This window comes from Pelophylax lessonae (genome assembly GCF_965119305.1).
Source record: "Pelophylax lessonae genome assembly, chromosome: 1".
NCBI classification, from domain to species: domain Eukaryota; kingdom Metazoa; phylum Chordata; class Amphibia; order Anura; family Ranidae; genus Pelophylax; species Pelophylax lessonae.
The window spans coordinates 350,955,055-350,968,614 of NC_138768.1; the positions used below are offsets into that span (position 1 = coordinate 350,955,055).

The following is a 13,560-nucleotide window of genomic DNA, read 5'->3' on the forward strand; positions in this document are numbered from 1 at the left end:
TGGCTCAGGAAGAAGCACAAAAGGTCATGGAGTGGTCTAGCTAGCCAGTCTCCAGACCTTAATCTTATAGAAACTTTATGGAGGGAGCTGAAACTTTGAGTTGCCATGCGAAAGCTAAGAAACCTCAACGATCTGTAAAGAAGAGTGGACCAAAATCCCTCCTGAGATGTGTGCAAACCTGGTAACCAACTATAAGAAACATCTTACCTCAGTACTTGGTGGAGAAACCCTTGTTGGCAAGCACAAAGTCATGCTTTGCTTGAGGATCAAATGGTTTTTTTACTCCCTGAACTACAACTCAGTTTATAACATTTGTATCAGGTGTTTTTTCTGGATTTGTGGTTGAGATTTTGTCTCTATCATTTAAAATACACCTATGATAAAAATGATAGACCCTTCATTTCTTTGTAAATTGGCAAATTTACAAAATCTGCAGGGGATCAAATTTTCCCCACTGCACCTCAGTAAGTGAGAGCACACATTGCCCTAAGTGTTGATGGCCTTCTTGGAACTTTCACTTGTTGGCTACAGCAACAAAACATATCTTTGCTTCCAATCTTCTATTTCAATAAGGGGGGGGGGGGAGGAAAGTGTTATTCCTTCTCCCATACATAATGTTCAATGTCATGTGAAGCAAAGCCGAATTCTTGCTCCCAGTACTGGGCGATTAAGGGGGCTCTCAGAGGGAGGATCCCTCCATGTGGCTGTACCTAAGGCCTCATTTTATGAAGTGTATGCATCCGTTCCCCCTGTGAAGAGCTCAATATACCTGCATGGGGATGCATAGGTGTTCTGTGCAGGCAGTCCCATAGCTGTCAATAGGGATGCAGCACCTGCATCTGACATCCATGTGGGTGTACAGCCCCCCAACACACCCAGGGGAAAGGATTGCGTGAAAACACGGCCTGCACACAGGACATGAATACATATGCCCCATGTAAACAAGGCCTAAAAGTCTATTAAAAAAAAATGCAACTCAAAACCTTAATAAAACCACATTGTGTATTTTAAATATTTAATGAAAAACAAAGGCCTTTGCACACATGAAATAGATCCAACATAGCTGATTTACAAAATGGGTCCACATCTTGTGGCTTTACATAAAAAGTAACCAGTGCATTAAAAAAGAAAAATTTGTCTTTACAATGGGCCCTGCAGCCACCATCACACACAGACCAAAACCACACCCCATGGACGATGGATTACAGTGTCTTCTTTCTGCCAATTCCTTATACCAGTTTTACCGCAGGAAAGTATTTGTGTGCAGAGAAATCAAACTCCGGTGGAATCTGCATAAAATAATATGGGAAAAAAACAAATTTTATTAAACAAAAAAAAAAAAAAAAAATACCTTTAATAAGTAAGCAAAATGGTCATTAGTCCGTTTAAGGCATAGCAACGAATTAATTGCGCCTGTACTCTCCTGCACCTGAGGACACATGAAAAAGCTATTTGCAAGCCCTAAAATCAGCCTGGGTAGAACTTATACAGGGCTAATGACCCCGCTACCACCCTATTTCCCATCAATGGCACTTGGGTTTAGCAATTGTCCACTCAGCAGCCAGTGCTGCATAGTGGGAGGGAGTAGAGAGAATAAGAGAGAGAGTGGACCTCAACTCAAAAAGTTAAGATTTGCAATGTTATGGCTAATATCTATAAATGTTAATTGGGCAGTATACGGAGTTTCGTCAGTTGCGTGCTGACAAAACGCGTCGGAACGTGAGATCGCCATACGCCACTTCCGGCATCCGGAGCGCAGGTGAAATGCGGAAGCGCCGTCCCCTGCTTGGAACCACTGCTATTCAGACGGATACACCGGATTAACGTGGTCTACCTAATTGGAAGTCAATATTATGTTTAAATAAAGTTGAAATCTGATATACTACACCATGAGGATCCTTTTTGTTATCTCTCCAATACTATACTTACCTGCCTGACCATTGTGCTTCGATATCTTCTGGTACCCGGAGAAAAAGTCCAAGAAGATCCCCCTCCATTCATTTGGCTTGATTTGACCACCTGTCTTAGGGGTCAAATCCTTTTGGTAAGCAGCCAGTGTTGTCAAAAGCCTGGTGGATATTTACCTGGTGGAGGCTAGATTGATCTGATTGAGCACGGGTAATCTAATCCAGAGGAAGGACACTGTTTATTTATGGATTGGGACTGATTCTCATCTATAAAATAGAGACTCAATATTCTGTTTTCCCATAAGTGTATATATACACTTGGGTCTGTTATTTATTGGGATTACATTATTTATTTCTAGCACTTTATATTATATTTAATTTATTGGGATCAATGTGCATTTCGTATTTGTTTATTTATCACTATATGCACTTTCTTGATTGTCTCACAATATTGTTTTAGCGTGGTCTACACCCCATTGTATATCTTATTGGGCGTGATTCACGCTCCTTTTGACGTGCTGCTCACATATTCATGTATTTATATTTAATTATTCACCTACACATTCCCAAAATGTATTATATAACAACAGTTTGACATTTTTATGGAATAATAACACATTTTTTAGCACCTATACACTTTTAGATAAGGCATTATTTGATTGAGGTATTCCTCTCTTTTTTTGCACAAGTTGTCCTTAGTGCAGGTGGATTAGTGATTAGCACTATTTTTTTCAATACTGAAAGTTGTACCTTTTTGTTTGGGACTGTGCCTACAGTTCCCTTAACTTTTTTTTTTTCCATTCTCATGAATTGAGGCATACACGGCATCTTAAATCTTTGGAAGGTCTAAATGCAGGATGGGCAACACGGCAATTAAACACTAAAAGGCTCAAGAAAACTGGCAACTGCCTGCAGCTCAAAGGACTGCTTTAATGTGGTTCTATAGGTAGAAGGTGTTTTTTTTTTACCTTCATACATTCTTTGCATAAATATAAAAAACCTTCAGTATGCAGCTTCCCCTAATACTTGCCAGATTGCGATCCAGCGATGTGCACAAAACTGGCAGCTGCCCCTGTGTCTCTGCCTCCTCAAGAGACCGCGGGAGCTGTTGTCAATCACAGCCAGGGAGGGTGTGGGCCAAGCCCTGTTCTGTGTGTCTTACGGACACACTGAGAGGGACACAGGAGCGAGCATGGACGAGTGCCCTCAAAGCAAACTGCTTGCTAGGGGGGCACTTGGAGGAGCCAGGACCGCCAGCAGGGGACCCGAGAAGAGGATTGGGTCTGGTCTGTGCAAAATCATTCCACAGAGCTGGTAAGTATAACTTTTTTTTTTTTTTTTTTTAAGATCAGGAGCTATGTCCGTCAATGAACATCAGAGAAATTGATTTTACGGTAAGTCAAAAATCCCATTTTCTCTTTCGTTCACTGACTGACACAACTCCAGATCTTCTTAACCATTGGGACGTTCAACCAAAACTGGAGCCCACCTGAAAAAAAACAATACACCCTCAAAGAGGATCAAGTCCTCTAAACAGCAGCCTGCAAAACCTTGCGGCCAAAGTAAGCATCTGCAGATGCCAAACACATCCACTTTATAGGAACTTTGTAAAAGTGTGCACCGGCGACCAGGTGGGCGCCTTGCAAACCTGCGTCACTGATGCCTGATGACGGAAGGCCCAGGAGGCACTGAGCGCCCGAGTGGAGTGCGCCATGACAGGAAAAGGAGGAACCTGACCCTTGATGAAACAGGCCCGAATCAACGTCTGTCTAATCCATCTGGAAATGGTCGCAGAGCAAGCGGACAGCCCATCGTAAACACAAATAATGAGTCTGATTTCCTAAAATCACCCGGAACACATCCAAGACATGCAAAGCAATTTCCTTTGGATGTTTTGGCCTGGGACACGGGGAAGGAAACATGTCTTTTTTCAAATGAAAATCAGAGACAACCTGAGGAAGGGACAATGGACAGGGGCGAAGAACCACCTTATCACTGTGAACCACCAAGTAAGGTGAACGACAGGGTAACGCCGCCAATTCCGACACCCTGCAAGAAGAGCTGAAACTACCAAAAAGGCCACCTTCTGGGACAGCGTAAGCAGGGGAATCTTCTGAATATTTTCAAAAGGAGGCTTCTGGAGGACTGAGAGCAACAAATTGAGGTCCCAAGACAGGATCAGAGACCGCACTGGAGGGGTCAAGTGCCTACCTCCCTGAAGAAAAGTACGCACCAAGGAGTATGTGGCTAAGGGCCGTTGAAAGAAGACACCTGACCTTTGATAGTACTCAAGGCCAGTTTCTGCTCAACCCCTCGTTGAAGGAAGGTCAAGGCCACTGAAAATAGAGCAAGTATGAACCCCAAGAGACTCACACCACGCAATGTACACCTTCCATGTACGATGGTAGATCTTCCTAGAAGTAGATTTACTAGCTTTTAACAGCGTTGGAATCACAGACTCAGACAAATCTCTATCCATCAGCACCTGGCATTCAACAGCCAAGCCGTCAAAGCTAGCAAATGTAAAGCAGGATGGAAGATTGGTCCTTGGGACAGCAGATTCTCCCTGAGAGGAAGCTTCCAAGGAGCATCGGCGACCAGCTGCACCAGATCGGCGTACCAAGCTCGGCAAGGCCAGTCTGGGGCCACTAAGATCACCGGAATCCCTTCTGGCTCGATCCTGTGTAGAAGTCTTAGCCGAAGCTTGAGGAGGGAAGGCGTAAATCAGACGATAATGTCCCACGGGGTCAGAGGATCCCGTGACTGAGCCACAAACCTCTGCACCTTTCTCTTGAGCCAGGATGCCAACAGATCCACCCACCTCAGGGATGCCCCACCAGAGACACGAGTGATTAAACATCTCCGGATGAAGGGACCACTCCCCTTGTGCCAACACCTGCCAGTTTTTCACCCTGGGAATGTGTACGGCGGAGAGGACTGGAACAAACCCTTGTGCCCACCTTAGAATGCCGGCTACCTACAGAGCCGCCAGGTCACTTCTTGTGCCCCCCTGGTGATTGACATAAGCCACGGCCGTGGCATTGTCTGACTGAATGCGCACTGGACATCCCTGAAGATGATCTCTCCAATGTTCCAGGCACAGTCTGATCGCTTGGAGTACCAAGACATTGTTCGGTTGTCTGGATGGACTCTTCCAGTGTCCAAACCACCAGAGTAGAAATTTTTCTGAGGACGCCTCCCCAGCCTGACAGGCTGGCATCTGGGTGACCACTGTTCAATACAAGCAGAGGAAGGATTTGCCCAGACAAAGCACCGAAGAATGAAGCCACCATATCAGGGACTCTTTCGTTCTCTGGCTCAGCCAGATCTGATTGTCCAGCGACTGCGGATTCTTCTCCCATTTGGCCAGAACCTCCCATGTAGAGACCTCATATGGAACTATGCAAAGGGAACCGCCTCGAAGGTAGACATCAGGTTCAGCACCCGCATGCAAGTCCGGAGGGATAACCATCTGCTGGAAGGCAGGAGACTAATTATAGCCTGCAGTTTCTGGAGTTTGTCCAGAGGAAGGGGCACTCTGGTTAAGGCCGAGTCCAGAGCCAGACCCAGATAGTCCAGCTTTGTGGACGGAACCAGAGCAGACTTCTGAAAATCCAGAATCCAGCCAACACCCTCAAGCTCGTATGGCGATTGTCAGGTTTTCCACCAGAGCAGTAGGAGACTCCGCTCGCAGAAGGAGGTCGTCCAAGTAGTCCAGTACCGCGATCCCCCATTGGCGTAACAATGCTAGCACCGGGCCCAACACTTTCATGAATACCCAAGGAGCAGAAGCGAGACCAAAGGGTAACGTCACAAACTGAGAATGCTCCTCTCTCCCACGGCAAAGCGGAGGAAGCGCTGGAGACCGACACCTATTGGAATGTGAAGGTAAGCATCCTTGATGTCGATGGAGGCAAGAAAAATCCCCCTGATGCAGGGAAGCCACCATCATGCGAACGGACTCCATTCTGAACTTCTGCACCCGCACAAAGCCGTTCAGCGCCTTGAGGTTCAGAATTGGATGCACCTTTAAAGTAAAAGGTCTTGCACTGCCCCAAAAAGAGCCTGTACACGGACCGGGACAGTCGCATGTTGGATGGAAGGACCTTACGGAGGGCAAGAACGAAACTCGATCTTGTAGCCGGACCAAATTACCTAGTGGACCCATCTGACTTGTACCAGGGGAGTCCATGAGAACCAGCGAAAACATCCCCCAACCCCAGATACGGATGAGGGCGTATCTTCATGTTAAAAGGGGCCTTGTCTGTGGGTCTGGAGAAGCCCGCTCTTGATTTGCCAGACCAAGTTCGCTTACATCCTCCAGAGGAGGCCTTGATCCCTTGTCAGTCGATCCTGAGGAACGAAAAAAACGTATGAGCCGAGGAGGGCCCACGTCTACGACAAGGGTCCTTGCCCTTAGTAGCTTGCGGAAGAAAGGTACTCTTGCCCCCATGAGACCTTTAATGATGTCATCCAGGGTAGTACCAAACAGGCGATCTCCTTGAAAGGGAAGATCAGTCAAGGCCTTTTTAGAAGTCTGGTCTGTAGACTAGCATTTGAGCCAAAAGACACGCAGAAGGACCACTGCCAAGCCATTAGGGGAGCCGCATCCAAAGAGACATCACAGATAAACTGCAACCCCTGAACCAGCTGATCCACCAGTTTAGCAAAGGCAGGGGGGAGCTACTCCCCCTCCAAGTCACGGAGCAAAAGCCTAGACCATTTGGTCCGAGTCTACGACACCAGGGCAATGGTGAATTTCGGCCTTAGTGCAGAACCAGCCAGGGTGTACATATTGCAGGCCACAGCCTCCACCTTACTGTCAGCCGGGTCGTTAAAGGCCAGGGACTCTTCAACCGGAATCATGGTTGCCTTGTTCAATTTGAAAAACAGAGGGGTTTACTACCGTTGGAACAGTCCACTTCTTAAGAAGGGACTACTCATAGGGGTATTGCCTAGCAAAATCGCTTAGGGACACTTTGGTCGTCCCCACTATTTAGTGACAATTCTGTCAAAATAGGAGGGGAAAAAGGTACACCTTTTCTGCTGGGGATGGCTTGTGAATGTGGAAGGGAACCTCTCAGTGCATCCACCAGTGCCTTTTTGTACGCGGTTGCAGAATTGGAGGAACCCTCCTCACGATCTGAGGATTCAGGGCTCGTGGTAGCAGAGCCAGCAGGGCGACCCGCGTCTGCGGCGGCCGAATCAGATTTAGGCTCTAATGAGATAGATGAGGCAGGGGAAGGCGGGGGGTGCTTTTTGCCAGCCCATCGCCCAAAAGCCACCTCCACCCGGGACACCAAGGACTCCAGGATGGCTGTCCATGCATCGATGGATAGATGGGACCCGGAGGCCCCGCATCCTCAGAGAGGGGATCAGGTGGTGAGCTCCAAAGACTTCATGACTTACCAGGGGGACCCCACAAAAAAGTGTAAAACACTGCTAAGGGATAACCCCCCCACTGCTCTGGCAGCCCACCCGGTTGCCAGCCACAGAGCACCAATCGATCCTCAGTAGAGAGAGAGAGGACCCCACCAGACTCACCACAACTACCAGGAGAATCTGCACTGCACAAACAGCGATCAGGAAACAAAAATATCCGGGAGCCAGCACCAGGCGAGGGGGTGAGGAGGGGCTCCCATGGCCGACTCCACAGCCCAGAGGGCTCCACTGTCATGAACGCCGCTATTTTTAATAGAAAACCACCGAAAAATGGCCGCTGGACCACACAAACATAGCCGCCATGCATTAAGCATAGAGGCTACATGAAAATGGCAGCACCACAAGGCTCCCAGGGACCCAGGAGGGACCCCTAGGCCTCAGAACATGGGACAGGCAGAAAGGGGGCCCCTGGCAGAAGCCCCCACCAGGTACAACCCCCCCCCCCACAGCCGATCGCCCGGTCGCCGGTGGTACACCTCCACCCCCTCGCCAGCACAGCACCCTGCCCCCACCCCAGGCGGTGGAGCAGGCCACCCCACAGTCCCAGCTTCAGTAAAAAGGGGGGAGGGGGGGCAATATGGCCCACAGGGACCACCAGAACAATGAGGGGGGTGACTAACGGGAAGGAGGGGAACCCAGGGGTCCAACCGTCCCATGGAGGGGCCGCATCCAACCCAAAATCCTCCAGGGGGAGAGGGGGGGGGGGACCGTCACTTATACCATGCCAGGAACCAGACGTCACCGCTCCAGACAGAACCTCCTCTCTATCAAAATGTGGGGCTGTCAGTCCGGGCCGTATGCAACCTCGTGAGCCCCTGTCCAGTGGGGCTATGTCGCAGCCAAATTAGCGCGGAGCTAAGGTCTGTGCGCGCTCGCTGGCCAGACTGGTGTGACCACTGGATCTAGATTATCCAGCCCCTCGCCCAGTCCGGCAGTTGATTGTAGATATCACAGGAAAAAAATACAGGAGAAAAATTCTATCTAAAAAGAAACATTTGCCAGGACCAGAGATCCTAGACAGGATCCTCTCTCAGCTATAGATATTCAGTTTTTTTCTGCCTAGTCAGGAGTGAGTATACCCCCTGGGACTGCCCATAGGTGTAGCCACACTTTTTCTGCCTAATGTCCTACTCCTTTAGGGGGCATAATAACCCAATGGTTAAGAAGATTAGGAGCTGTGTCCTTCAATGAACAAAAGAAAATACAATTTCTAACTTCCCTATTCAAGTTAAAAATAAAAAAATTAACTAGTCTTCCTATTTTTGTCCCTGCTTTCTGTACGTGTCATCATGTCACCAAGACAGGATGTGAGGGACACACATCACAAAAACCTGACCAAGACTTTTACCCTTCCTTACCTCTGTTTAAAACAAACTGCCAGATATGTTAGGGAGCATCACAAAGATATGAAAAACTGGGTATATTAAATCATAATCTAAAGTTCTCAAAGTTTACCTTTGAATCTTTTTTGTGGCCACCAGCAAGCAATTTCATCACTACTATGTTGTTTTTGGCAACCTTCAGAATCTCGTTGACCTGAGGAAACAATCTAGTTAAGGTTTCTCAAGAAAGGAAGTGTACATTGTTTTCGGTTACTATAAATTTGAAGAATCCTAAACAGCCCTATGTTTAGAGGGCTACATTTGTAGAATAATGGGTGTACAACCTAATTTGGCTACCTGTCCCCCCCCAGTGCTCTCCACCCCCCTGGTTTTCACTGCCCGCCCCCCAAGTGCTACCTGTCCCCCCCAGTGCTCTCCACCCCCCTGGTTTTCCCTGCCCGCCCCCAAGTGCTACCTGTCCCCCCCAGTGCTCTCCACCCCCCTGGTTTTCCCTGCCCGCCCCCCAAGTGCTCTCTTTCCCCCCCAGTGCTCTCCACCCCCCTGGTTTTCCCTGCCCACCCCCCAAGTGCTCCCTGTCCCCCCAGTGCTCTCCACCCCCCTGGTTTTCCCTGCCCGCCCCCAAGTGCTCCCTGTCCCCCCCCCCCCAGTGCTCTCCACCCCTGCGCCTTCCAACCAGCCCTGCAATGCTTTCCAAGCCCCCTCTTAATTCTCTCCAGCCCCCCCCCCCCCCACCGTGCCCTTCAGCTCCTCCAGTGCTCTCTGCTTCACCTGTGCTCTCCGGCCCCCCTAGTGCTCTTCTATCTTCTATCATGTCCTCAGTCTCTGACCATCTCCTGTATCATGTCTGCAGTCTCTGACCATCTACTGTATCATGTCTGCAGTCTCTGACCATCTCCTGTATCATGTCTGCAGTCTCTGACCATCTCCTGTATCATGTCTGCAGTCTCTGACCATCTCCTGTATCATGTCTGCAGTCTCTGACCATCTCCTGTATCATGTCTGCAGTCTCTGACCATCTCCTATACTAGGACTGCAGTCTCTGAGCATCTTCTGTATCATGTCCTCAGTCTCTGACCATCTCCTGTATCATGTCCTCAGTCTCTGACCATCTCCTGTATCATGTCCTCAGTCTCTGACCATCTCCTGTATCATGTCTGCAGTCTCTGACCATCTCCTGTATCATGTCTGCAGTCTCTGACCATCTCCTGTATCATGTCTGCAGTCTCTGACCATCTCCTGTATCATGTCTGCAGTCTCTGACCATCTCCTGTATCATGTCTGCAGTCTCTGGCTGAGCATCTCCTGTATCATGTCTGCAGTCTCTGGCTGAGCATCTCCTGTATCATGTCTGCAGTCTCTGACCATTTCTTGTATCATGTCCGCAGTCTCTGACCATCTACTGTATCATGTCTGCAGTCTCTGGCTGAGCATCTCCTGTATCATGTCTGCAGTCTCTGACCATCTCTTGTATCATGTCAGCAGTCTCTGACCATCTCCTGTATCATGTCTGTAGTCTCTGACCATCTCCTGTATCATGTCTGTAGTCTCTGACCATCTCCTGTATCATGTCTGCAGTCTCTGAGCATCTCCTGTATCATGTCTGCAGTCTCTGATCATCTCCTGTATCATGTCTGTAGTCTCTGACCATCTCCTGTATCATGTCTGCAGTCTCTGACCATCTCCTGTACTATGACTGCAGTCTCTGACCATCTCCTTTAGCAAGTCTCCAATCTCTTACTCAAACTTAAACACATTGCTAATAATATTAGCTATCTATTTATGCTGAAGGTAGGACTGTGCAGGGGAGGCAGAGAGTGCAAAAGGAGGAACTGTGATTAGAGAGACGGGGGAGGTGGCAGACGGCAAGGGGCACTGATGGGGGGCTGTGAAATTTGTGCAATAAATATTCTTGAAAACATTATAAATTTCTGTGGGTGTAGGATATAGGATCCGCCCCGGGTGCCAAATGCTCTAGGTACGCCACTGGGGACGAGTAGGCCTTGTTTACTCCTGTTAGTTAAAAGCGGTTAGATAAAAGAGGTTTATATATTGCAGCTTACCAATCCTTAGATGTAGTGGCTGCATTTGGTTTCTTTTTTAATGTGCTTGTAAATCTCTACCTCTGCAAGTACTCCTATGAACTGAAATCTTATTGTTAAGTTATCAACGTTCCCAGCTATCTTTTGTGAACTACAAAGCAACACTCCTCTATGTAATTGAAAAGAATGCAGCCTAGGTTAACAACAATTCTCCTCCATAGATATAGTACAGCTAGTGAGAGTTGTCACTCTGAAGAAGAGTGTTATTGGCAGTATTATCAGATGAAAATAAACAAAAAGACGAAAAAAATAGTAAGTGTCGACAATATATTACAATTTTGTTTTGAGGTTTTAATATGCTTAATTGTTCTTAGTTAAATCCTTCTATACCCCCATTCAGAGGTAATACAAACTCCTTTACTGTAAGGTGACCACAGATGGTTCAAATCTCAGCCAGTTCAGCAGGGACCGGCTGAGATTCGAACCATGTATAGGCAGGCTGAATGTACCCAAGTTAATTATATATCAATCAACCAGCCTGTCGGATTTTATAGTCGCTAGCAGTAATCACTGTTCTCCTGGTGGGGAGAAAACAATGGCTCCACGGGAAGAATTACCCCATCAATACTGTCTGTGTTTGGTCTGTGCATGGTTGCAGGAAAGAAAAATCACTTAGTTTATGGCCGGCTTTCATTTTACCTTTAAATGCAGATCCACAGGTGGTAAAAAAGCTGTGAGCTGTGCTTTAAAGCTGGAAACAATGGATGCATACATCTAATCAAACTAGCAAGAAACGATTGAAGAATTAACAAAGCCATTATGTAAACGGTCTGCCTTCACCATGTGAGGGTGGTACAAGATTGGCCCCATGCTCTTCAATCACTATTTTGCAATTTAAAGTGTGATAACTATTCAAAAGATGGGAAATGATCCCAGTAATAAACACAGTTTACAGCATGCCAAAAGTAAAATTAAAAGTAAAATTAAAAGTAAAATTAAAAAAGTGCAAAAACCTTAGAATAAAAAGTAGTATTTTAAAGATAATCCCAGACATTATGTTGCAAATAAAGAGAAATAAAAAGTTCACCTCTTGGTCTTGATTTGGAATATTTTCTAAAATCATCCTTGCTTGTTGAAAATGTTTGCTTGCTGCCATGTACAAGTCTGAAGCCTGGGGTGGGGGACTGTACTTGTTTAAATCGGACATTTCCTTGGAAGTGAAAGCAAGACAGATCAGACCACATATTGCAGCAGGGATGTAACACATTCCATAAAACAATTTATGCGCAAAGCTAAGAAACCAGAGGAAAAATTTAGCTGAATCTACCTTTCACAGTTAAGTGAAGACAGAAAAAAAACGGAGGCAGTGTAAAGAGCACTTTATTACATGCAGCAGGTAAAATAAGTATTGAACATGTCACCATTTTTCTAGGTAAATATATTTCCAAAGGTGCTATTAACATGACATTTTCACCACATGTCAGTAACAACACATAGATCCATCCATCCATACAAAGAAACAAAAACAAATAAAATTAATTTCTGAACTTATGTGTAATAAAACAGGATGACACAGGGCAAAAGTATTGCACATGAAGAAAGGGAGGTGCAAAAAGGCATGGAAAGCCAGGACGCCAGCTGAAATCCATCAGTAATTAGAAAGCAATCCTGCCCCTTGTCAGTGAACATTGATATCAGCTGGTTCAGTCTCAACTGATGGCCTATAAAAAATGTATCTCATTACCTAGGTATTACACAAGAAAGATCTTATAATGGGTAAAAGCAAAGAGCGCTCTCAAAACCTTTGCAAACCTTATTGTTGCAACACATACTGATGGCATTGGTTACAGAAGGATTTCTAAATTTCTGAATGTTCCAGTGAGCACTGTTGGGGCCATAATCCGGAAGTGGAAAGAATATTTCACCATTACCTGGCCACAACTAGGTGCTCCTCGCAAGATTTCTGACAGAGGAGTGAAAAGAATTATCAGAGGAGTTGTCCAAGAGCCAAAAGGACCACTTGTAGAGAGCTTCAGAAAGTTCTGGAATTGGCAGGTACAATTGTTTCAAGAAACCAAACAAAAAAAAAAAGCTTGTTTAAAGTTTGCTGCACAACATTCAGAAAGCCTTAGAAATACTGGGAGAATATAGTCTGGTCAGATGAGACCAAATTTGAACTCTTTGGATGCCATAATACACACCATGTTTGGAGGTCAAATGGCACTGCACATCACCCCAAAACCACTATACCAACTGTGAAGTTTGGAGGTGGGAACATCTTGGCGTGGGGCTGTTTTTCAGCATACGGTACTGGCAAACTTCTCATTGAAGGAAGGATGAATGGAAAAATGTACCAAGACATTCTTAATAAAAAAAAAAAAAAAAAAACTGCTGCCATCTACCAGGATGATGAAGATGAAATGAGGACATGGACATTTCAGCAAGAAAATGATCCCAAGCACAAAGCCAAAGAAAATCCTCAATTGGTTTCAAAGAAAGAAAATAAAGCTGCTAGAATGGCCCAGCCAATCACCTGACTTGAATCCAATAGAAAATCTATGGAAAGAACTAAAAGATCAGAGTTCATAGAAGAGGCCCATGGAACCTTCAAGATTTGAAGGCTGTTTGTGTGGAAGAATCGGCCAAAATCACACCTGAGCAATGCATGCGACTAGATTTTCCATACAGGAGTCGTCTTGAAGCTGCCATTACCAACAAAGGATTTTGTTTAAATTATTAAATACATTTCAGTTAGTGTGTTCAATACTTTGTCCCAGTGTCATTCCATTTTATAACACATAACTGAATTTCTGAACATATTGGTTTTGG

General features: G+C 46.2%; 1 protein-coding gene across 2 annotated transcripts in view; it reads right to left on the minus strand.

Moving 5' to 3' along the window:
• Window positions 1–986: 986 nt before the first annotated feature.
• NAA35 (N-alpha-acetyltransferase 35, NatC auxiliary subunit) overlaps window positions 987–13,560 on the minus strand; it is a 69,352-nt gene continuing 56,778 nt past the window's right edge. For both annotated transcript variants that reach the window (XM_082261161.1, XM_082261162.1), the window contains exons 21-23: window positions 11,819–11,941; window positions 8,805–8,885; window positions 987–1,289 (exon numbers count right to left, since the gene is read on the minus strand). In XM_082261161.1, coding sequence (XP_082117287.1) covers window positions 1,230–1,289; window positions 8,805–8,885; window positions 11,819–11,941 — 264 coding nt within the window. In that variant the 3' untranslated portion in view covers window positions 987–1,229. The remainder of the gene's footprint in view (window positions 1,290–8,804; window positions 8,886–11,818; window positions 11,942–13,560) is intronic.